This window comes from Nerophis lumbriciformis, linkage group LG04 (genome assembly GCF_033978685.3).
Source record: "Nerophis lumbriciformis linkage group LG04, RoL_Nlum_v2.1, whole genome shotgun sequence".
Lineage (NCBI taxonomy): Eukaryota > Metazoa > Chordata > Actinopteri > Syngnathiformes > Syngnathidae > Nerophis > Nerophis lumbriciformis.
In genome coordinates this window covers 1,925,001-1,947,500 of record NC_084551.2, presented here as the reverse complement: position 1 = coordinate 1,947,500, position 22,500 = coordinate 1,925,001, and the positions used below count along the sequence as shown (strand labels likewise).

Sequence of the window (22,500 nt, the reverse complement as noted above, 5' to 3'; positions counted from 1 at the left end):
CCTCAATCGTCAGGAGATTTTAATGGGAGCATTCACATACCATGGTTTATATAGGGCACAGAGTGGGTGGGTACAGGCTGGCCTAGGGGCGTGGTGATTGGCTCATGTGTTACCTAGGAGGTGTTTCCGTCTATGGCGGCATGTTGTTACAATTTCGCTGCGCTTGTTGAGGGATGACAGGTCTGGACGGTAAATAATAAACAGTTTCTCTTTCAAGCAAAGGTTGCATCTTTTATTACCACTATTGTAAGGTGTGCTGGATGCAAGAATTTGCCATGTTATTGAATATTCAACATTATTGTCTTTGAGGTCCCAAATGTGTTTGCTGAGTTCTGTGGTATTTCGCAGGTTTTTGTTCCTGAAAGAAGCCTTGTGATTGTTCCATCTGGTTTTGAATTCTCCCTCGTTTAATCCTACATATGTGTGGGATGTGTTAATGTCCTTTCGTATTACCTTAGATTGGTAGACAACTGATGTTTGTAAGCACCCCCCGTTGAGAGGGCAATCAGGTTTCTTTCGCCAATTACATCCTTTGTTGGTTTTGGAGTCGCTCTGTCTGAGGGCCGACGGCTCATTTGCAATTGTTTTGTTGTGGTTTGAGATGATTTGTCGTATATTGTTCATGCAGCTGTAGCTCAATTTAATGTTATTCTTGTTGAATACTTTTCTTAGGATGTTGTCTTTGGGAAAGTGTTTGTCAATCAGATTGAGGAATTTGTGTCCAATGTGCGTTGAGACGTTTTTGCTGTATGGGGGGTTGTACCAGATGATGTCGTTCCGTTTTCTGTTCTTTTTTGGCTGGTTTCCTGGCGTGGGTTCATAGTTGAGGGTGAAATTGTATCCGCTTTCATCAAGGGCTTTTTGGTACGGGGGGGTTGCTTGGTCAAATTCAGCTTTGCTAGATGACAGCATCGATAGCCTTTTATTGATTCCGGTAGGTATTCTTTTCGTGGTGGTGGGTGGGTGGTTGCTGTCATGGTGCACGTATTGGAGTGTTGTGTTGGGTTTCGTGAATGGTTGGTAGCTGTTATTTCTCAGGTTGAAAGTGACGTCAAGGTAGTTGATGGTTTGCTTGTTGGCTTCAATCGTGATCCGTAGGCCGTTCTCTTTGAAAATTTGGCATATGCGCTTCTTGGTATTCTCGCTCTACTACGGTATCGAGCACTATTTTTTGGATAACCTTATTAAGACATATATATATATATATATATATATATATATATACTAGGGCTGTATGTATGTATATGTGACATACAGACATATTTTATTTTTTTCATATTTTATTCCTCAGATAAATGACCTTTTGGTATATTTAATAGACCCCAAAATCTCACAAAATCTGCCGCTAGGCAGGGGCTGCTGGACAGAAATTCACTGAGAATACTTTTTAAAAAAGGGCATTTTCCAGTCATGCGGCAGAGAAAATGAGTGAAACATACAGTATATGTCACTATCAGGGCTGTGATACAAGTTTATCCCTAACCCATTTATTAGGCATCTCTGCTCTTGAGAAAATATGTTTTTAGTTAACATCGCATCAATGAATTGCTAAATATCTTCTTTCTCCACGATTGTCGTCCTTTTCCTCTTTCGTCTTCTGCGAGTCAGGTGGAGTACGACGGCCTGACGGGACACGTGGAGTTCAACAGCAAAGGTCAAAGGACCAACTACACCCTGAGGATCCTGGAGAAGCACAGAGGAGGCCACAAAGAGGTGAGTTTAGTCTGCTGCTTTTTTAAACATTGCAGTCAGGTGACTGACTCAATGTGTCCTGTCAGCTTCTTTGGGTTGGATGTCTTGGAATCAGGTTTACTATTGTGTCCGTGAGGTCGCTAAGGTAGGGCTAAATACATTTAATGTCAAACATATGAAACAAGTAATCAAAGTCATTTTGAAAAACATGTATTGATATTAATATAGTTATTATATGTATTTATTAATGGATGGTAAGGAATATTATTATTATAATTAAATTCAAACATCAATATAATTAATTTAAATATATTACAATTAAGGTATTGATCATATTATATCAATCAATCAATCAATGTTTATGTATATAGCCCTAAATCACAAGTGTCTCAAAGGGCTGCACAAGCCACAACGACATCCTCGGTACAAAGCCCACATAAGGGCAAGGAAAAACTCACCCCAGTGGGACGTCGATGTGAATGACTATGAGAAACCTTGGAGAGGACCGCATATGTGGGTAACCCCCACCCCTCTAGGGGAGACCGAAAGCAATGGATGTCGAGTGGGTCTGACATAATATTGTGAGAGTCCAGTCCATAGTGGATCCAACATAATAGTAAGAGTCCAGTCCATAGTGGATCCAACATAATAGTAAGAGTCCAGTCCATAGTGGATCCAACATAATAGTAAGAGTCCAGTCCATAGTGGGGCCAGCAGGACACCATCCCGAGCGGAGACGGAGATGTTCCCAGCCAATGCACAGGTGAGCAGTCCACCCCGGGTCCCGACTCTGGACAGCCAGCACTTCATCCATGGCCACCGGACCTGTGCCGCCCACCCCCCCTCCACAAGGGATAGAGGGGAGCAGAGGAGAGAAGAAAACAAACGGCAGATCAACTGGTCTAACAGGGGGGCTATTTAAAGGCTAGAGTATACAAATGAGTTTTAAGATGGGACTTAAATGCTTCTACTGAGGTAGCATCTTTAATTGTTACCGGGAGGGCATTCCATAGTACTGGAGCCCCAATAGAAAAACGCTCTATAGCCCGCAGACTTTTTTTGGGCTCTGGGAATCACTAATAAGCCGGAGTTCTTTGAACGCAGATTTCTTGCCGGGACATATGGTACAATGCAATCGACAAGATAGGACGGAGCTAGACCGTGTAGTATTTTATACGTAAGTCGTAAAACCTTAAAGTCACATCTTAAGTGCACAGGAAGCCAGTGCAGGTGAGCCAGTATAGGTATATATATATATACTGTAGGTATATAAAGGTATATACAGTATAGGCGTAATATGATCAAACTTTCTTGTTCTTGTCAAAAGTCTAGCAGCCGCATTTTGTACCAATTGTAGTCTTTTAATGCTAGACATAGGGAGACCCGAAAATAATACGTTACAGTAGTCGAGATGAGACGTAACGAACGCATGAATAATGATCTCAGCGTCGCTAGTGGATAAAATAGAACGGATTTTAGCGATATTACGGAGATGAAAGAAGGCCGTTTTAGTAACACTCTTAATGTGTGACTCAAAGGAGAGAGTTGGGTGGAAGATAATACCCAGATTCTTTACTGATTCGCCTTGTGTAATTGTTTGGTTGTCAAATGTTAAGGTGGTATTATTAAATAAATGTCGGTGTTTAGCAGGACCGATAATCAGCATTTCCGTTTTCTTGGCGTTGAGTTGCAAGAAGTTAGCGGACATCCATTGTTTAATTTCATTAAGACACGCCTCCAGCTGACTACAATCCGGCGTGTTGGTCAGCTTTAGGGGCATGTAGAGTTGGCTGTCATCAGCATAACAATGAAAGCTAACACCGTATTTGCGTACGATGTCGCCTAGCGGCAGCATGTAAATACTAAAGAGTGCAGGGCCAAGAACCGAACCCTGAGGAACTCCGCACGTTACCTTAACATAGTCCGAGGTCACATTATTATGGGAGACGCATTGCATCCTGTCAGTAAGATAAGAGTTAAACCACGACAAAGCTAAGTCTGACATACCAATACGTGTTTTGATACGCTCTAATAAAATATTATGATGGACGGTATGGAAAGCAGCGCTAAGATCAAGAAGCAGCAACATAGATGACGCATCAGAATCCATCGTTAGCAGTAGATCATTAGTCATTTTTGCGAGGGCTGTCTCCGTAGAGTGATTTGCCCTGAAACCGGATTGAAAAGGTTCACAGAGATTGTTAGACACTAAGTGTTCATTTAGCTGCTGTGCGACAATTTTTTCGAGGATTTTCGAAATAAAGGGAAGGTGTGACACCGGTCGGTAGTTTACCATGAGGTCAGGATCAAGGTTAGGTCTTTTGAGCAGAGGATGAATAACCGCTTTCTTGAATGCTAGGGGAACAGTGCCAGAGGAACGTGATAAGTTTATAATATTTAGCACTGATGGACCTAATAATACAAAAAGCTCCTTGATAAGTTTCCCAGGAAGTGGGTCAAGTAAACATGTTGTTTGTTTTATCCCACTTACACGCCGTAATAGTTCCTCTAATGTTAATATTATTATTAATACTTATGTCCTAATCCTGACCATGAGATCGCATCAGGGGTCGATTTTTGCCTTCTTTAACTTACCGTATTTTCCGCACCATAAGCCGCCCTGGGTTATAAGCCGCGCCTTCAATGAACGGCATATTTCAAAACTTTGTCCACCTATAAGCCGCCCCGTGTTATAAGCCGCATCTAACTGCGCTAGAGGAATGTCAAAAAAACAGTCAGATAGGTCAGTCAAACTTTAATAATATATTAAAAACCAGCGTGATGTGGGCGCGCATGGAGTCGTATATCAACATGGACAACCGTCCAGACCTGTCATCCCTCAACAAGCGCAGCGAAATTGTATCAGCATGCCGCCACAGACGGAAACACCTCCTAGGTAACACATGAGCCAATCACCACGCCCCTACGCCAGCCTGTACCCACCCACTCTGTGCCCTATATAGACCATGGTATGTGAATGCTTCCATTAAAATCTCCTGATGATTGAGGGAACCCCTTCATGAAACAGGCCTGTAGAGATGAAATAGTCTTGTGATTTTTTTCCCACACATACATATATATATATATATATATATATATATATATATATATATATATATATATGTCTTAATAAGGTTATCCAAAAAATAGTGCTCGATACCGTAGTAGAGCGCAATATATATATGTGTGGGAAAAAAATCACAAGACTATTTCATCTCTACAGGCCTGTTTCATGAGTGGGGGTACCCTCTTGCGTGATGGAAGGGTAAAATTCCTCGATATCAAAGGAGATAAAGTTGTGCTGTTGTTTGTCTTGGATGTTGTTGAACCATTTGATTACTGCTGCTGTATTTCTCCATTGGTTGAGTGGTGTTTTGTCCTTGATTTTTGTGTTGACTCTGTCCAGGGTTATTTTGCTGATTTTTCCTATTTCAGATTTAGTTGGGTTTATTAGTCGGCATGTTGGGTTATTTGCGAAGTTCGAGTTACAGCTGCATGAACAATATACGACAAATCATCTCAAACCACAACAAAACAATTGCAAATGAGCCGTCGGCCCTCAGACAGAGCGACTCCAAAACCAACAAAGGATGTAATTGTCGAAAGAAACCTGATTGCCCTCTCAACGGGGGGTGCTTACAAACATCAGTTGTCTACCAATCTAAGGTAATACGCAAGGACATTAACACATCCGACACATATGTAGGATTAACCGAGGGAGAGTTCAAAACCAGATGGAACAATCACAAGGCTTCTTTCAGGAACCAAAACCTGCGGAATACCACAGAACTCAGCAAACACATTTGGGACCTCAAAGACAATAATGTTGAATATTCAATAACATGGCAAATCCTTGCATCCAGCACACCTTACAATAGTGGTAATAAAAGATGCAACCTATGCTTGAAAGAGAAACTGTTTATTATTTACCGTCCAGACCTGTCATCCCTCAACAAGCGCAGCGAAATTGTAACAACATGCCGCCATAGACGGAAACACCTCCTAGGTAACACATGAGCCAATCACCACGCCCCTAGGCCAGCCTGTACCCACCCACTCTGTGCCCTATATAGACCATGGTATGTGAATGCTTCCATTAAAATCTCCTGATGATTGAGGGAACCCCTTCATGAAACAGGCCTGTAGAGATGAAATAGTCTTGTGATTTTTTTCCCACACATACATATATATATATATATATATATATATGTATATGTATATACTCATTCACACACACTAATATATAGTATATACTAGTGGAATTCAGTTTGTGCTTGGCAAGCTGACATAAAGAGCTACAGTACAATAAGGAATAAGCGCAGGAATAAAAACCGACAAACATTGTTTCATGAATAGGTAATACCAAATATACTGTGCAGTATATTACAGATAAAAGAAACATTGTATAATTAGCAGATGAATAAAGAATGTGTTATAGATACAACTGACGGAAATATTGTAATGAATAGATAAATGCATAATAGGTGAGAAATAATACCCTTTTGAGTAATAATTTTAAAGATGGAATCATGATAAATGACATTAAACTCTTTCCTTTTTTTTAGCATTCTCCTTCCATGTACCTTTCATTATTAAACTATATGTGCTCGGACAAAAGGCCATCGCACCACAATATTTGATCACATTATCAGGATTTTTATCATAGGAGGCAGCTTTCTTTGTAACAATTCCCTTTCTTCATTTCACTAATGACTTTAGGGAGCCGAGCATCAGCCGGAGCTGCATTCAGCGCCGGGCAATAAATCACAATAATCATTATCATCTCTCCCACCTGTTTATTTATGTTGGGGTTTTTTTGGGTGGAGGGAGAATAAATCATGCGACTTCCAATAACAGAGCTCTTCTTTTTTTTTTTGGAGTGTTTGATCTAAATGGTGGCGAGCCAAAATAAATGTGTCAAGCTCGGTGGCCAGTGTGAAAATGAGCTGCGAGCTGACCGGCCGTGTCTTTGGAAGTCGGGATTAAATGAAGCCTAAGCGCACACATGGGTGCACAGTTCATTGACTGGATGAAGAGAACTTTCTCTCCCCTCAATAGAGGTCTAGGCGGGTTTTGACGCAGGCACCCTTGTTAGTTCGCTCTCTATTGATGGGTGAGATCGACAATTCCACTAGCACTGTGGACCGCCACAATTATGTTCAGATATTGAAAAATGCAACAACTATTCTTTCATTAAAGCTCCTTGTGTAGGTGAAAGAGTGTGAGACCAAGTTGGAAAGTTTGCAGTGGGCAAAAAAAAACCTGAGACGAAGTAAAAGTTGTAGAAAAACATGTGGAAAGTTGCATGACAACATTATTTTCTTGCACTTGAGAAGAGTGTCACGCTCAAACACTGAGGACATCTATTAAACAAGACAAAAGGCAAGGAATCAAACAGAGACAGAATTCAATTTGGACTCAATATTGAGGAGAGACATGGCCACTGCACTCTTTGCACAGTCCTGCACCACGCTCTGACGAAGAAGGTTTTCATCTCATTTATTCAGATGTTCAATGTTCACGCACCAACACATGTCACAGCAGGAATGGGAAGTATGTAAAACAGTCATTGTTTTCGGTCTCATTGAAGTCTAAGAAGAGGATTTCTCGGGCTTGGGCTCTTCCTGGATCCAGCTGGGGCAGGTGTTGGAGGACAATGGATAACCCCTCCCGTCTCCTGACCACGGCGACTTCAAGAGGGCAGCGGGTCGTAAATAGCGTTGACCTCGGGTTACCAAATAGTTGGAAGAGAGTTTGTGAAATACTTCAGAGAGAGAGTTCGTTTAACACTTCAAAGAGAGTTCCTCTGGAAGTTGAGCAGATCCTGCCATCTGTCCGTGTTGCAATCACAGTGGAGTTTTACGAGCCTTCTTCCTCTTTGTACAGTCCTGCACCACGCTCTGACGAAGAAGGTTTTCGTCTCCTCTTTTATTAGATATTCCATGTTCACGCACCAACACATGTCTCATTAGAAATAGGAAGTATGTAAAACAGTCATTGTTTTCGGTCTCATTGAAGTCCAAGAAGAGGATTTCTCGGGCTTGGGCTCTTCCTGGATCCAGCTGGGGCAGGTGTTGGAGGACAATGGATAACCCCTCCCGTCTCCTGACCACAGCGACTTCAAGAGGGCAGCGGGTCGTAAATAGCGTTGACCTCGGGTTACCAAATAGTTGGAAGAGAGTTTGTGAAATACTTCAGAGAGAGTTCGTTTAACACTTCAAAGAGAGTTCCTCTGGAAGTTGAGCAGATCCTGCCATGTGTCCGTGTTGAAATCACAGTGGCGTTTTACGAGCCTTCTTCCTCTTGTTAGGCCTCGAAAGACAGCATTCATAATACAACGTTTCTTTTGTGATAACTTACAAACAATTATTCCAACAAGAGTATTCCTAAAAGTTGATAAAATAATAGGTCGCAAACACAATATTTGTGACTGGATGTTGACTTGTCTGTTTCATTCACATACTGGCTAGTCACAAGTAGGGATGGGTGTTGTTGACATTTTAACTGACACTCGTACTACTTTTATTTTTGTTGGAATTTTGTGACATTCAAGTTGAACGGACTAGTACCGTATTTTTCGGACTGTAAGTCGCAGTTTTTTTCATAGTTTGGCCGGGGGTACGACTTATACTCAGGAGCGACTTATGTGTGAAATTATTAACACATTACCGTAAAATATCAAATAATATCAGTCTGTGGAACACTCTCCCTGACCACCTGAGGGCACCACAGACTGTGTATGCTTTTAAAAAAGGCTTAAAAACCCTTTTAAAAAAAAACAAACAAAAAAACTTTTTTTTAGATTTATGCGTGCTAGTTCTGGCTATTAGGCTGTTCTAGAGTTTATTTTTTATTTATTTATTTTATTACCTTTTTATTTTATTTGTTTAATACACTGTAGCACTTTGAGGTTGTTTGCTCAATGTACCGTATTTTTCGGACTATAAGTCGCAGTTTTTTTCATAGTTTGGCCGGGGGTGCGACTTATACTCAGGAGCGACTTATGTGTGAAATTATTAACAAATTACCGTAAAATATCAAATAATATTATTTAGAAGTGACACCGAGGAAGAAGATTTCATGGGATTTAGCGATTAGGAGCGACAGATTGTTTGGTAAACGTATAGCATGTTCTATATGTTATAGTTATTTGAATGACTCTTACCATAATATGTTACGTTAACATACCATCCATCCATCCATCCATCTTCTTCCGCTTATCCGAGGTCGGGTCGCGGGGGCAGCAGCCTAAGCAGGGAAGCCCAGACTTCCCTCTCCCCAGCCACTTCGTCCAGCTCCTCCCGGGGGATCCCGAGGCGTTCCCAGGCCAGCCGGGAGACATAGTCTTCCCAACGTGTCCTGGGTCTTCCTCGTGGCCTCCTACCGGTCGGACATGCCCTAAACACCTCCTTAGGGAGGCGCTCGGGTGGCATCCTGACCAGATGCCCGAACCACCTCATCTGGCTCCTCTCGATGCGGAGGAGCAGCGGCTTTACTTTGAGCTCCCCCCGGATGACAGAGCTTCTCACCCTATCTCTAAGGGAGAGCCCCGCCACCCGGCGGAGGAAACTCATTTCGGCCGCTTGTACCCGTGATCTTGTCCTTTCGGTCATAACCCAGGCCGAAAGTACTTGAACTCCTCCACTTGGGGCAAGATCTCCTCCCCAACCCGGAGATGGCACTCCACCCTTTTCCGGGCGAGAACCATGGACTCGGACTTGGAGGTGCTGATTCTCATCCCAGTCGCTTCACACTCAGCTGCGAACCGATCCAGTGAGAGCTGAAGATCCTGGCCAGATGAAGCCATCAGGACCAAATCATCTGCAAAAAGCAGAGACCTAATCCTGCAGCCACCAAACCGGATCCCCTCAACGCCTTGACTGCGCCTAGAAATTCTGTCCATAAAAGTTATGAACAGAATCGGTGACAAAGGGCAGCCTTGGCGGAGTCCAACCCTCACCGGAAACGTGTCCGACTTACTGCCGGCAATGCGAACCAAGCTCTGACACTGATCATACAGGGAGCGGACCGCCACAATCAGACAGTCCGAAACCCCATACTCTCTGAGCACTCCCCACAGGACTTCCCGAGGGACACGGTCGAATGCCTTCTCCAAGTCCACAAAGCACATGTAGACTGGTTGGGCAAACTCCCATGCACCCTCAAGGACCCTGCCGAGAGTATAGAGCTGGTCCACAGTTCCACGACCAGGACGAAAACCACACTGTTCCTCCTGAATCCGAGGTTCGACTATCCGGCGTAGCCTCCTCTCCAGTACACCTGAATAGACCTTACCGGGAAGGCTGAGGAGTGTGATCCCACGATAGTTAGAACACACCCTCCGGTTCCCCTTTTTAAAGAGAGGAACCACCACCCCGGTCTGCCAATCCAGAGGTACTGCCCCCGATGTCCACGCGATGCTGCAGAGTCTTGTCAACCAAGACAGCCCTACAGCATCCAGAGCCTTAAGGAACTCCGGGCGGATCTCATCCACCCCCGGGGCCTTGCCACCGAGGAGCTTTTTAACTACCTCAGCAACCTCAGCCCCAGAAATAGGAGAGCCCACCACAGATTCCTCAGGCACTGCTTCCTCATAGGAAGACGTGTTGGTGGGATTGAGGAGGTCTTCGAAGTATTCCCTCCACCGATCCACAACTTCCGCAGTCGAGGTCAGCAGAACACCATCCGCACCATACACGGTGTTGGTAGTGCACTGCTTCCCCTTCCTGAGGCGGTGGATGGTGGTCCAGAATCGCTTCGAAGCCGTCCGGAAGTCGTTTTCCATGGCTTCCCCGAACTCCTCCCATGTCCGAGTTTTTGCCTCCGCGACCGCTGAAGCCGCACACCGCTTGGCCTGTCGGTACCTGTCCGCTGCCTCAGGAGTCCCATGAGCCAAAAGAACCCGATAGGACTCCTTCTTCAGCTTGACGGCATCCCTCACCGCCGGTGTCCACCAACGGGTTCTAGGATTACCGCCACGACAGGCACCAACTACCTTGCGGCCACAGCTCCAATCAGCCGCCTCGACAATAGAGGTGCGGAACATGGTCCACTCGGACTCAATGTCCAGCACCTCCCTCGTGACATGTTCAAAGTTCTTCCGGAGGTGGGAATTGAAACTCTCTCTGACAGGAGACTCTGCCAGACGTTCCCAGCAAACCCTCACAATGCGTTTGGGCCTGCCAGGTCTGTCCGGCATCCTCCCCCACCATCGCAGCCAACTCACCACCAGGTGGTGATCGGTAGAAAGCTCCGCCCCTCTCTTCACCCGAGTGTCCAAAACATGAGGCCGCAAATCCGATGACACAACTACAAAGTCGATCATAGAACTGCGGCCTAGGGTGTCCTGGTGCCAAGTGCACATATGGACACCCTTATGCTTGAACATGGTGTTCGTTATGGACAATCCGTGACGGGCACAAAAGTCCAATAACAAAACACCACTTGGGTTCAGATCCGGGCGGCCATTCTTCCCAATCACGCCTCTCCAGGTTTCACTGTCGTTGCCAATATGAGCGTTGAAGTCCCCCAGTAGAACGAGGGAATCACCCGGGGGAGCACTCTCAAGTACTCCCTCGAGTGAATCCAAAAAGGGTGGGTACTCTGAGCTGCTGTTTGGCGCGTAAGCGCAAACAACAGTCAGGACCCGTCCCCCCACCCGAAGGCGGAGGGAAGCTACCCTCTCGTCCACCGGGTTGAACTCCAACATGCAGGCTCTGAGCCGGGGGGCAACAAGAATTGCCACCCCAGCCCGTCGCCTCTCACTGCTGGCAACGCCAGAGTGGAAGAGAGTCCAGCCCCTCTCGAGAGAACTGGTTCCAGAGCCCTTGCTGTGCGTCGAGGTGAGTCCGACTATATCCAACCGGAACTTCTCTACCTCGCGCACTAGCTCAGGCTCCTTCCCCCCAGCGAGGTGACGTTCCACGTCCCAAGAGCTAGCTTCTGTAGCCGAGGATCGGACCGCCAAGTGCCCTGCCTTCGGCTACCGCCCAGCTCACATTGCACCCGACCTCTATGGCCCCTGCTATGGGTGGTGAGCCCATTGGAGGGGGGACCCACGTTGCCTCTTCGGGCTGTGCCCGGCCGGGCCCCATGGGGACAGGCCCGGCCACCAGGCGCTCGCCATCGTGCCCCAACTCCGGGCCTGGCTCCGGAGGGGGGCCCCGGTGACCCGCGTCCGGGCGAGGGAAATCTGAGTCTCGGTTCTTGCATTTCCATAGAAGTCTTCGAGCTGCTCTTTGTCTGATCCCTCACCTAGGACCTGTTTGTCTTGGGAGACCCTACCAGGGGGCATGGAAGCCCCCGGACAACATAGCTCCTAGGATCATTGGGACACGCAAACTCCTCTACCACGTTAAGGTGGCAGCTCAGAGAGGAGACGTTAACATACCAGTTGGTTATTTATGCCTCATATAACGTACACTTATTCAGCCTGTTGTTCACTATTCTTTATTTATTTTAAATTGCCTTTCAAATGTCTATTCTTGGTGTTGGGTTTTATCAAATAAATTTCCCCCCAAAAAAGCGACTTATATATGTTTTTTTCCTTCTTTATTATGCATTTTCGGCTGGTGCGACTTATTCTCCGCAGCGATTTATAATCCGAAAAATACGGTACTTTGAAATCTTAAATGATCTAATAATGATAACTCAGTAATACATTTTTATAAAAAGTAAAAAAAAAAAAAAATGGTCATAATTTATATTATTATATTATATTAATATATTCACCATATTGTCAATACGGGTGCTCCAAAAAAATGTATTCACATCCAAATTGCGATTTCTAATTTATTAAAAAAATATTAGGCCTGTCAAAGTTAACACGATGATAATGTGTTTAGGGCTGAAACGACGCGTCGACGTAGTCGACGTCATCGATTACGTAAATACGTCGACGCCGTTTTTGTGCGTCGACGCGTCACATATTTACGTCACACTACTGTCATGGCGGAGCGCAAAGCAGACGATGCGAGCGGTGCGAGCGAGGGGAAAAAAGCACGCCAAAAGTCGTCAAAAGTGTGGGAGTATTTCAATAAACGGCCTAAGAAGAAACGCTACTTTTACTCCGCTACTTTTATCTACATTCAGCTCGCTACTCGCTACTAATTTTTATCGATCTGTTAATGCACGCTTTGTTTGTTTTGGTCTGTCAGACAGACCTTCTTAGTGCCTGCCTTACTGGTGACGTTTCACTTCGTTCCACCAATCAGATGCAGTCACTGGTGATGTTGGACCAATCAAACAGAGCCAGGTGGTCACATGACCTGACTTAAACAAGTTGAAAAACGTATTGGGGTGTTACCATTTAGTGGTCAATTGTACGGAATATGTACTGTACTGTGCAATCTACTAATAAAAGTTCCAATCAATCAATCAAAAGTGTGAAGGAAAAAATACCCTTTTTTATTTCAACCGTACATCCCGTCAAAAGCCTAAAGACTGACTGCACAGTTCCTGTCTTCACAATAAAAGTGCCGCTCCATCGCGCCGTGCTTTCAAAATAAGAGTCTCCGAAAGCCAGTGCAAACAAGCTAGCAAGCTACGGAGTTTGCCGCCAATGTATTTCTTGTAAAGTGTATAAAAAGGAATATGGAAGCTGGACAAATAAGATGCCAAAAACCAAACACTTTCATGTGGTATTAGACAGAAAGGAGGAACTTTTTTTCTCCTCCATTTGAAAACGTGGACGTTATCATCACTACTGTCTGATTACAATCAATGCAAGTCATCAGAATCAGGTAATACACCAACTTATATTCTTGTCTTCATGAAAGAAAGGAATCTATATGTGTTAAACATGCATGTATATTCATTAAAACACCTTTAACATGTAAACAAAAACGGCAAAATAAATAAATATAAATTATATACTGTACTTTTACTTTTGAAATGCTTATACTATTGCAGAATATTAAGATTTGCACTGGACGTTTACTTTTATATTTGCACATTAAAAAGCAAATTAGCTACTTTTAATTTTGTTAAATATTAAAAGTTGTAAATGTTTACATTGTTACAGAATATTTTGTCATGTTGTTGTCAATGTTGACTGAGTGGCCATACTTTTTTTTTTTTTGTAAATAAAAGCCATGCCTTTTGAAAAAACTGGCCTACATTTATTTTTTCATCTTCATTTTAAATAAAAAAAAATAATCGGTAAAAGGAAAAATAATCTATAGATTAATCGAAAAAAATAATCTATAGATTAACTGATTAATCGAAAAAATAATCTACAGATTAATCGATAGAAAAATAATCGTTAGCTGCAGCCTTAAATGTGTTTACTTTGAGTTCCTTTAAGGGCGCTCATTTTTTTATACACACGATAAACGCGCATGCGTCCTGACTCCTTTTTGACCCTGGGTCCATTCCGTTGCGTGGGAAAACGTAATGGCGTTCAGTTACTCTTGGGCCACGAGCTCAAAAATAGCAAGCAGAAAAAGAGGACATTATGAAATTCTTAAATCCAAAGCCATTGCAGGTCCTTCTCTCGACAAGAATTTACTATTTTATCTTTGATCGCCGCAAGACGACAACACACGCTTTGCTGCTTGTAGAGAGGTGGTAGCTTCACGTTCGTGTTTGGATTACAGTTTACTGCATTGCAAACAAACTGTAGATTGTTACACTAACTGCTTTAGTAAGATGGAATAAAACTTCAGCAGAAAAAAAGACAGTAGACAGGAAGTCTAGAGTCACTAATCAGAGACTTGTCAAAACGTGCCAAGACACTTCTTCTAATACTAATCACACACTTCTGGCTTTACAATAACAGCACAACTACCGCAGCAAACAAACTTACATTAAAATCATGCTTTGTCAAAGATTGTTCTCAAATCTGTGATATGTCTACCGAAATAAATGTTTTCTGGCAGATTTAAATAAAGTGTATATTCTTTTATAACCTGTTCTGATTGATAGTTTGCAATTACAGAATGTTTACCAGGCTGAATATTACTTTTTATTAATAGATAGAGAAGGTGGAAACATTGTCATGAAGAATTATGAATACCATTACCTTTACAACATGTAAACAGAATATCAGAAGCATTTATTCAGGTAGAAATTTTAACAGATTACTTTAACAAACATCTTTGACAATCAAACTATGATTGTATAAGTCAACATTTTGTGTTATTAATGCGTGAAACTGGTACCTAAACATGGTAACTCCTCTCCTCTGAATGCAAGTGTTCCTACAGCGGGAATACAAATTCAGTATTCCTACAAAATACAAAATCTTGCAAGACACCACCACACTGCAGGTTTTTTTATTTTATTTTCATTAAAAGCAAGTTTCTTTTTGTGTTGAGGCATTTTAAAAAGTATAATGCGAAGAAAAAAATGTCATTAAAGCAAACTAATTGTTCAGTCATCGTAATAAAACCTTGACAATTATCTGTCTCGGGTACACTTACCAATTACGAAAAATTATATTTGTCTGCGATTAAGCGCAATGAATTTTTAGTTAACTATGAACAAACTGCGATTAATCGTGATTAAATATTGTAATCTTTTGACAGCCATAATAAATGTTAAAAAATAATGTTTTTTTTGTTTTAGCAGACGTTTCTTAGGCCATCTTCACACTTACTCGCTGTCAGAGGTGGGTAGAGTAGCCAGAAATTGTACTCAAGTAAGAGTACTGGTACTTTAGAGATTTATTACTCAAGTAAAAGTAAGGAGTACTCACCCAAATATTTACTTGAGTAAAAGTAAAAAGTATGTTGTGAAAAAACTACTCAAGTACTGAGTAACTGATGATTAACATACACACACATATCACATATATATATATATATATATATATATATATATATATATATATATATATATATATATATATATATATATATATATACACACACATATATATATATATATATTTACATATATATATATATATGTGTGTGTGTGTGTGTGTGTGTATAAATATATATATATATATATATATATATACACACACACACATATATATATATACACATATATATATACATACATTGATATATACAGTATATAATTTATATTTATTTATTTTGCCGTTTTTGTTTACACGTTAAAGGTGTTTTAATGAATATACATGCATGTTTAACACATATAGATTCCTTTCTTTCATGAAGACAAGAATATAAGTTGGTGTATTACCTGATTCTGATGACTTGCATTGATTGTAATCAGACAGTAGTGATGATAACGTCCACGTTTTCAAATGGAGGGACCCTCGGGTTCCTCCTTTCTGTCTAATACCACATGAAAGTGGTTGGTTTTTGGCATCTTATTTGTCCAGCTTCCATATTCGTTTTTATACACTTTACAAGAAATACATTGGCGGCAAACTCCGTAGCTTACTAGCTTGTTTGAGCTGACTTTCGGAGACTCTTATTTTGAAAGCGCAGGCGCGATGGAGCGGCACTTTTATTGTGAAGACAGGAACTGTGCAGTCAGTCTTTAGGCTTTTGACGGGATGTACGGTTGAAATAAAAAAGGGTCTTTTTTCCTTCACACTTTTGATTGATTGATTGGAACTTGTATTAGTAGATTGCACAGTACAGTATATATTTCGGACAATTGACCACTAAATGGTAACACATCTGGACAGTCCTTCATAAACTGTGTTATGTGACGCGTGCATATTCTTTAGCGTTTGGCCAAAATGATGTTTGCAGAAACATTTATTACACATCATTATTGCTGCTAATGTGACAATAAAATACAAGGCAAACTTTATTTGTATAGCACTTTTCATACACAAGGCAGACTCAAAGTGCTTCACAGACAACAAAGTGAAATGAAAGAAAATAAAAGCAAAATTAAAATGCAGACAATAAAAAATAAAAACGGACGTTAAAAGATTAAAAGATTTAGCTGAAATCTAAGGTGAACATAAAACTTTTCAGTCTAGTTTTAAAAGTAGTCAGAGTTGGGGAAAGTCTGACATCTTCAGGAAGTTTATTCCAGCTATTTGTTGCATAGTGACTGAATGATGCTCTCCCTTCATTTGAGTTGACTCTGGGAACCGCTAACAGATTGGTCTCAGAAGATCTTAGTGATCTAGAGGGCTTATATAGTGGGAGCATATCGGCCCTAGACCATGTAGTGATTTATATGTGAGCAGGAGGATTTTGAAATCAATTCTCTGATGTACAGGGAGCCAATGTAAGGATTTAAGAATTGGTGTAATGTGCTCACATTTTTTGGTCTTTGTTCGAACTCTAGCAGCAGCGTTCTGAACAAGCTGTAGCTGCCTGACAGTTTTTTTGGGAAGACCTCCAAGGAGATCATTACAATAGTCTAGCCTACTGGTAATAAAAGCATGTACAAGTTTTCCTAAGTCTTGAGCTGACATGAGCCCTCTAAGTCTTGTTACATTTTTGAGGTGGTAGTAGGCCGATTTTGTTACTGATTTGATGTGACTGTCGAAATGTAAATCAGAATCTAAAATAACCCCAAGATTTATGGCTTTATTTGAGGTTTTCAGGGACAGTGATTGAAGGTATTGGATGACTTTAAACCTTTCTTTTTTAGCACCAAAACAATTACCGTATTTTCCGCACCATAAGCCGCCCTGGGTTATAAGCCGCGCCTTCAATGAACGGCATATTTCAAAACTTTGTCCACCTATAAGCCGCCCCGTGTTATAAGCCGCATCTAACTGCGCTAAAGGGAATGTCAAAAAAACAGTCAGATAGGTCAGTCAAACTTTAATAATATATTAAAAACCAGCGTGATGTGGGCGCGCATGGAGTCGTATATCAACATGGACGGAGCTGCGTGAAAAAAGCCACCCGGCCTCTTCGCGTAAACTTACCTTAACCACTCGCTCATCTTTTCTTCATCCATCCATCCCTTCGAGTTAGCTTTTATGATGACGCCGGCTGGAAAGGTCTCTTTTGGCAAGGTCTTCCTTTTGAATATCACCATGGGTGGAAGTTTCTGGCCATTAGCATGGCAAGCTAGAACCACAGTGAAGGATGACTTCTCATTCCCTGTGGTGCGAATATTCACCGTACGTGCTCCCGTTGTATCCACAGTGCGGTTCACAGGAATATCAAAAGTCAGTGGAACCTCGTCCGTCCATGTTGATAATGTTCTCTGGCCGGATCTTTTTTTCAGCTACCTTGTTTTTACAATATGCACGGAAAGTAGCCAGCTTTTCTTGAAAGTCTTTAGGCAGTTGCTGTGAAATAGTAATCCGTGTGCGGATGGAGAGATTGCGTCTTTTCATGAACCGGATCCCTGTCGCTTAGTAGGAGCCATTTTGTGGTCTTTACAGATGTAAACACACAAAGGAAATGAAACGTACGGTAATATCCGCGCGCTTTTTCTTCTTCTACGCGGGCGGGTGGTTGCTTACAGTAGAAGAAGAAGCGCTTCCTGTTCTATGGGGGCGGGTGCTTACCTTGGCGGTTGCTTGCCGTAGAAGAAGACGCGCTTCCTCTTCTACGGGGAAAAAAGATGGCGGCTATTTACCGTAGTTGCGAGACCTAAACTTTATGAAAATGAATCTTAATATTAATCCATATATAAAGCGCACCGGGTTATAAGCCGCACTGTCAGCTTTTGAGTAAATTTGTGGTTTTTAGGTGCGGCTAATAGTGCGGAAAATACGGTATCTCAGTTTTATCTTCATTTAGTTGTAGGAAATTTTGGCACATCCAGTGTTTGTCAATGCACTGGCACAGAAGATCTATGGGGCGATAGTCATTTGGTGATAGCGCTACATAGATTTGGGTGTCATCGGCATAGCAATGATGGTCAATGTTATTATTTTGCATGATTTGTCCTAGTGGGAGCATATAGATGTTAAATAAAGTCGGCCCCAACATCGAACCTTGGGGGACTCCACACGTTACGTTGGTTGGTTCTGATACAAAGTCACCAATGGAAACAAAATAGTTCCTATCTTGTAGATATGACTTGAACCAGCTTAAAACGGTGCCTGAGATCCCCACCCAGTTTTCCAACCTGTCCAAAAGTATTGAGTGGTCTACAGTGTCAAATGCAGCACTGAGGTCCAATAACATTAATACTGAAGTTTTGCCAGAGTCTGTGTTTAGACGGATGTCATTTATAACTTTAAGAAGGGCCGGGGGGGGGGGGGGGGGGGGGTGTTTTGTAGCGTCCCGGAAGAGTTGGTGCTGCAAAGGGTTCTGGGTATTTGTCCTGTTGTGTTTATGTTGTGTTACGATGCGGATGTTCTCCCGAAATGTGTTTAGTGTGGATTCACAGTGTGGCGTATATTTCGAACAGTGTTAAAGTTGTTTATACGGCCACCCTCAGTGTAACCTGTATCGCTGTTGATCAAGTATGCGTTGCATTCACATGTGTGTGCGTACAGAAGCCGTTAGAATGGATGAAAAGCAGACGTGACGACAGCTTGTAGAGGACGTTAAAGGCAGTGCCTTTAAGGCACGCCCCCAAGACTGTGGACTACGAGATATAATGACTGATGAACACCTTTGTTGGATAATGAAGGTTGCCTCAGCTCAAAGCCTGAGCCCCGACATTAATGAACTAGCATCCAAGAAAAGATGGCAGGCATCTGGCTTGGGCACATCAGATTAGATCAGTGTGTTGCAAACTGAGCAGTTTAAAGTCCTGAACGGTTGTTTTATTCATTGTTATTTTATTTTCAAATTTATTAGCCTGTGGAAAAAGTTAATGTTGATATTTACCTCAGAAGTCTGCAAATAGAAAAGAGGCATTCAATTTTTATTTAAATTGTATTTGATATGCCATTGATATTTTTTAATTATTATTATTATTATTTGAAACTGGATTTTGCATGTCACTATAAAGTTATATAAGCTTTGCTTGTTCAATATTCAATGCAAAACTTGTTTGGGTCCCTATTAAAAGGTTAATGTGTTCAACCTTGGCCCGCGGCTTTGTTCAGTTTTACATTTTGGCCCACTCTGTATTTGAGTTTGACACCCCTGCACTAGAGTTTTAGAGTCTATGGCACTAAAGCTTGCCATCATTGCTGTGTTACTTTTGCCTATAAAAAAAAAAATACATTTATTTTTTATTTTTATACGTTTATAAAAAGTTTCTCGTGCGCACAAGATACATGTCTAAAAAAAAAAAAAAAATATATATATATATATATATATATATATATATATATATATATATATATATATATATATATATATATATGAAAAAAATCACAAGACTACTTCATCTCTACAGGCCTGTTTCATGAGGGGTTCCCTCAATCATCAGGAGATTTTAATGGAAGCATTCACATACCATGGTTTATACAGGGCACAGAGTGGGTAGGTACAGGCTGGCGTAGGGGCGTGGTGATTGGCTCATGTGTTACCTAGGAGGTGTTTCCGTCTGTGGCGGCATGCTGATACAATTTCGCTGCGCTTGTTGAGGGATGACAGGTCTGGATGGTATATAATAAACAGTTTCTCTTTCAAGCATAGGTTGCAACTTTTATTACCACTATTGTAAGGTGTGCTGGATGCAAGAATTTGCCATGTTATTGAATATTCAACATTATTGTCTTTGAGGTCCCAAATGTGTTTGCTGAGTTCTGTGGTATTCCGCACGTTTTGGTTCCTGAAAGAAGCCTTGTGATTGTTCCATCTGGTTTTAAACTCTCCCTCGGTTAATCCTACATATGTGTCGGATGTGTTAATGTCCTTGCGTGTTAACTTAGATTGGTAAACAACTGATGTTTGTAAGCACCCCCCGTTGAGAGGGCAATCAGGTTTCTTGCGGCAGCTGCAGCCTTTGTTGGTTTTGGAGTCGTTCTGTCCGGGGGCCGACGGCTCATTTGCAATTGTTTTGTTGTGGTTTGAGATAATTTGTCGTATATTGTTCATACAGCTGTAGCTCAATTTAATGTTGTTCTTGTTGAATACTTTTCTTAGGGTGTTGCCTTTGGGGAAGTGTTTGTCAATCAGAGTGGGGCATTTGTGGCCAATGTTAGTTGAGACGTTTTTGCTGTATGGGGGGTTGTACCAGATGATGTTGTTTCGTTTTCTGTTCTTTTTTGGTTGGTTTCCTGGCGTGGGTTCATAGGTGAGGGTGAAATTGTATCCGCTTTCATCAAGTGCTTTTTGGTACGGGGGGGTTGCTTGGTCAAATTCAGCTTTGCTAGATGACAGCATCGATAGCCTTTTATTAATTCCGGTAGGTATTCTTTTCGTGGTGGTGGGTGGGTGGTTGCTGTCATGGTGCATGTATCTCAAAAAAAAAAAAAAAAAAATTATAAAAAAATACAATTCCTCCATGTCCCTTAAGGGGCTCCGTACTCTACTGATGTGTAGCCAAAATGTATTTATGGAGTTATGCCGGGTAATGTGTGCTACAATAAACTGTGAGATGACCAGCCGTGTCTTTCAATATGAGGAATAAATGAAGCCTAAGTGCACAGATGGGTGCACAGTTCATTGACTGGATGAAGAGAACTTTCTCTCCACCCAGTAGAGGTACAGCGGGGTCTTTTTACCAAGGCAATTGCATTAGTCGCCAAATGCCACCTGATAAGCTGCGTTCTTTAATGTGTCGCCCCGGCTGTTATAATTAAGCCCGGCGACCCGTGAACGCAATGTCAAAGAAAGGGAAAAATAAAAACGTGTCAGCAGTTAAAAGATGTGCGTCCATATATCCCAAAGAATAGCTTCTGTCCGCGGTGACGCCGTTAAAGTCCTAATCGCACGCTTATGTACTAAGTGACTTGAGTGTCGCATAAAAGTGAAATATGCAGGCGCTTTATTAAAAGAAAGGATGTGCTAGAGAAGTTCCCGCTCATGAATTTTCATTACCTGATACTCATTTCTCTTCATGTAAACAGTTTTTTTAAGCATTCCAAAAATGCACTGCAAGCCCCATTGGGGTCAATTAAAGCAATGTGCTTGTATGACAGCTAACAAAGTGGCTAGCACAGAACTGGCGAGGTTCCCGCTTTAATAACCCGGCCGGGCCCTGACAAATAATGTTTAGCATTCTTACAAGATTTACACTACAATAGCAGTGTTTCCCACACATTCATTTATTTGTGGCGGCCCGCTACGTCCGCCACAAATGGATTTTTAGGCTTTTGACTCGCTCGACCGCTCATAAAAGCAATGGGACTCTGTCTGTGAATGTTGCTTGTAGTTACAACTCCGGTGCAGTAGGTGGCGGTAGCCTACTATGCATTGTAACTCCGCCAATAGCACTTAATTCACCTGGTGGGCCAGAAGAAGAAGACGAAGAAGAAGAAGACGACGAAGTAAAAGAAGAACGGACCGACGGGATCAAAATACGAGGGTAATATAGGTTATGGTAGATAGGTTATAGCTGCATCGCTCGCGGCTCGTCATATATTTAACGTTAATCCGCGATTTCACCAAGCGTTTCACTGACGGTGAGCAGCCTGACGCTGCTTCATTAACACCGCCGCTGTTTGACTCGGGGTCCGGGGCAGACGCACGTAGTAACAGTCAGCTGTTTTCATACCGACGAGCTAACGTGTCCAGGTTATAACCCCGTTGCCAATAAACACACGTGGACTGAAGCTAAATTGTCCACTGTCCACTGCAGCATGTGAATGCAAGGAAAAGAATACAATCTGAGCCAACCAGCTGTTAAAATGTTGTCCAGGTTAATGTTTTGGCCATTAAAGGCCCTTCATTTCAAGATTTCAACTGTGATCGGGCTTTAAACAGGTGGCTGACCTGTTCAGATGGGTGTAACTGCTACTGGTCAAATAATGTGAAAAAGCATTTAATTTTACATGTATGCAATGCCATTTAAATGTAATTATAGATAATAATAATAATAATAATAAATACTGTGTAGTGT

At 42.1% G+C, this 22,500-nt stretch overlaps 1 protein-coding gene across 4 annotated transcripts in view; it reads left to right on the top strand.

The window, feature by feature from the left end:
• grik5 (glutamate receptor, ionotropic, kainate 5) overlaps positions 1 to 22,500 on the top strand; it is a 617,387-nt gene that overhangs the window by 504,280 nt on the left and 90,607 nt on the right. For all 4 annotated transcript variants that reach the window (XM_061947301.1, XM_061947318.1, XM_061947309.1 and 1 more), the window contains one exon: positions 1,609 to 1,713. In XM_061947301.1, coding sequence (XP_061803285.1) covers positions 1,609 to 1,713 — 105 coding nt within the window. The remainder of the gene's footprint in view (positions 1 to 1,608; positions 1,714 to 22,500) is intronic.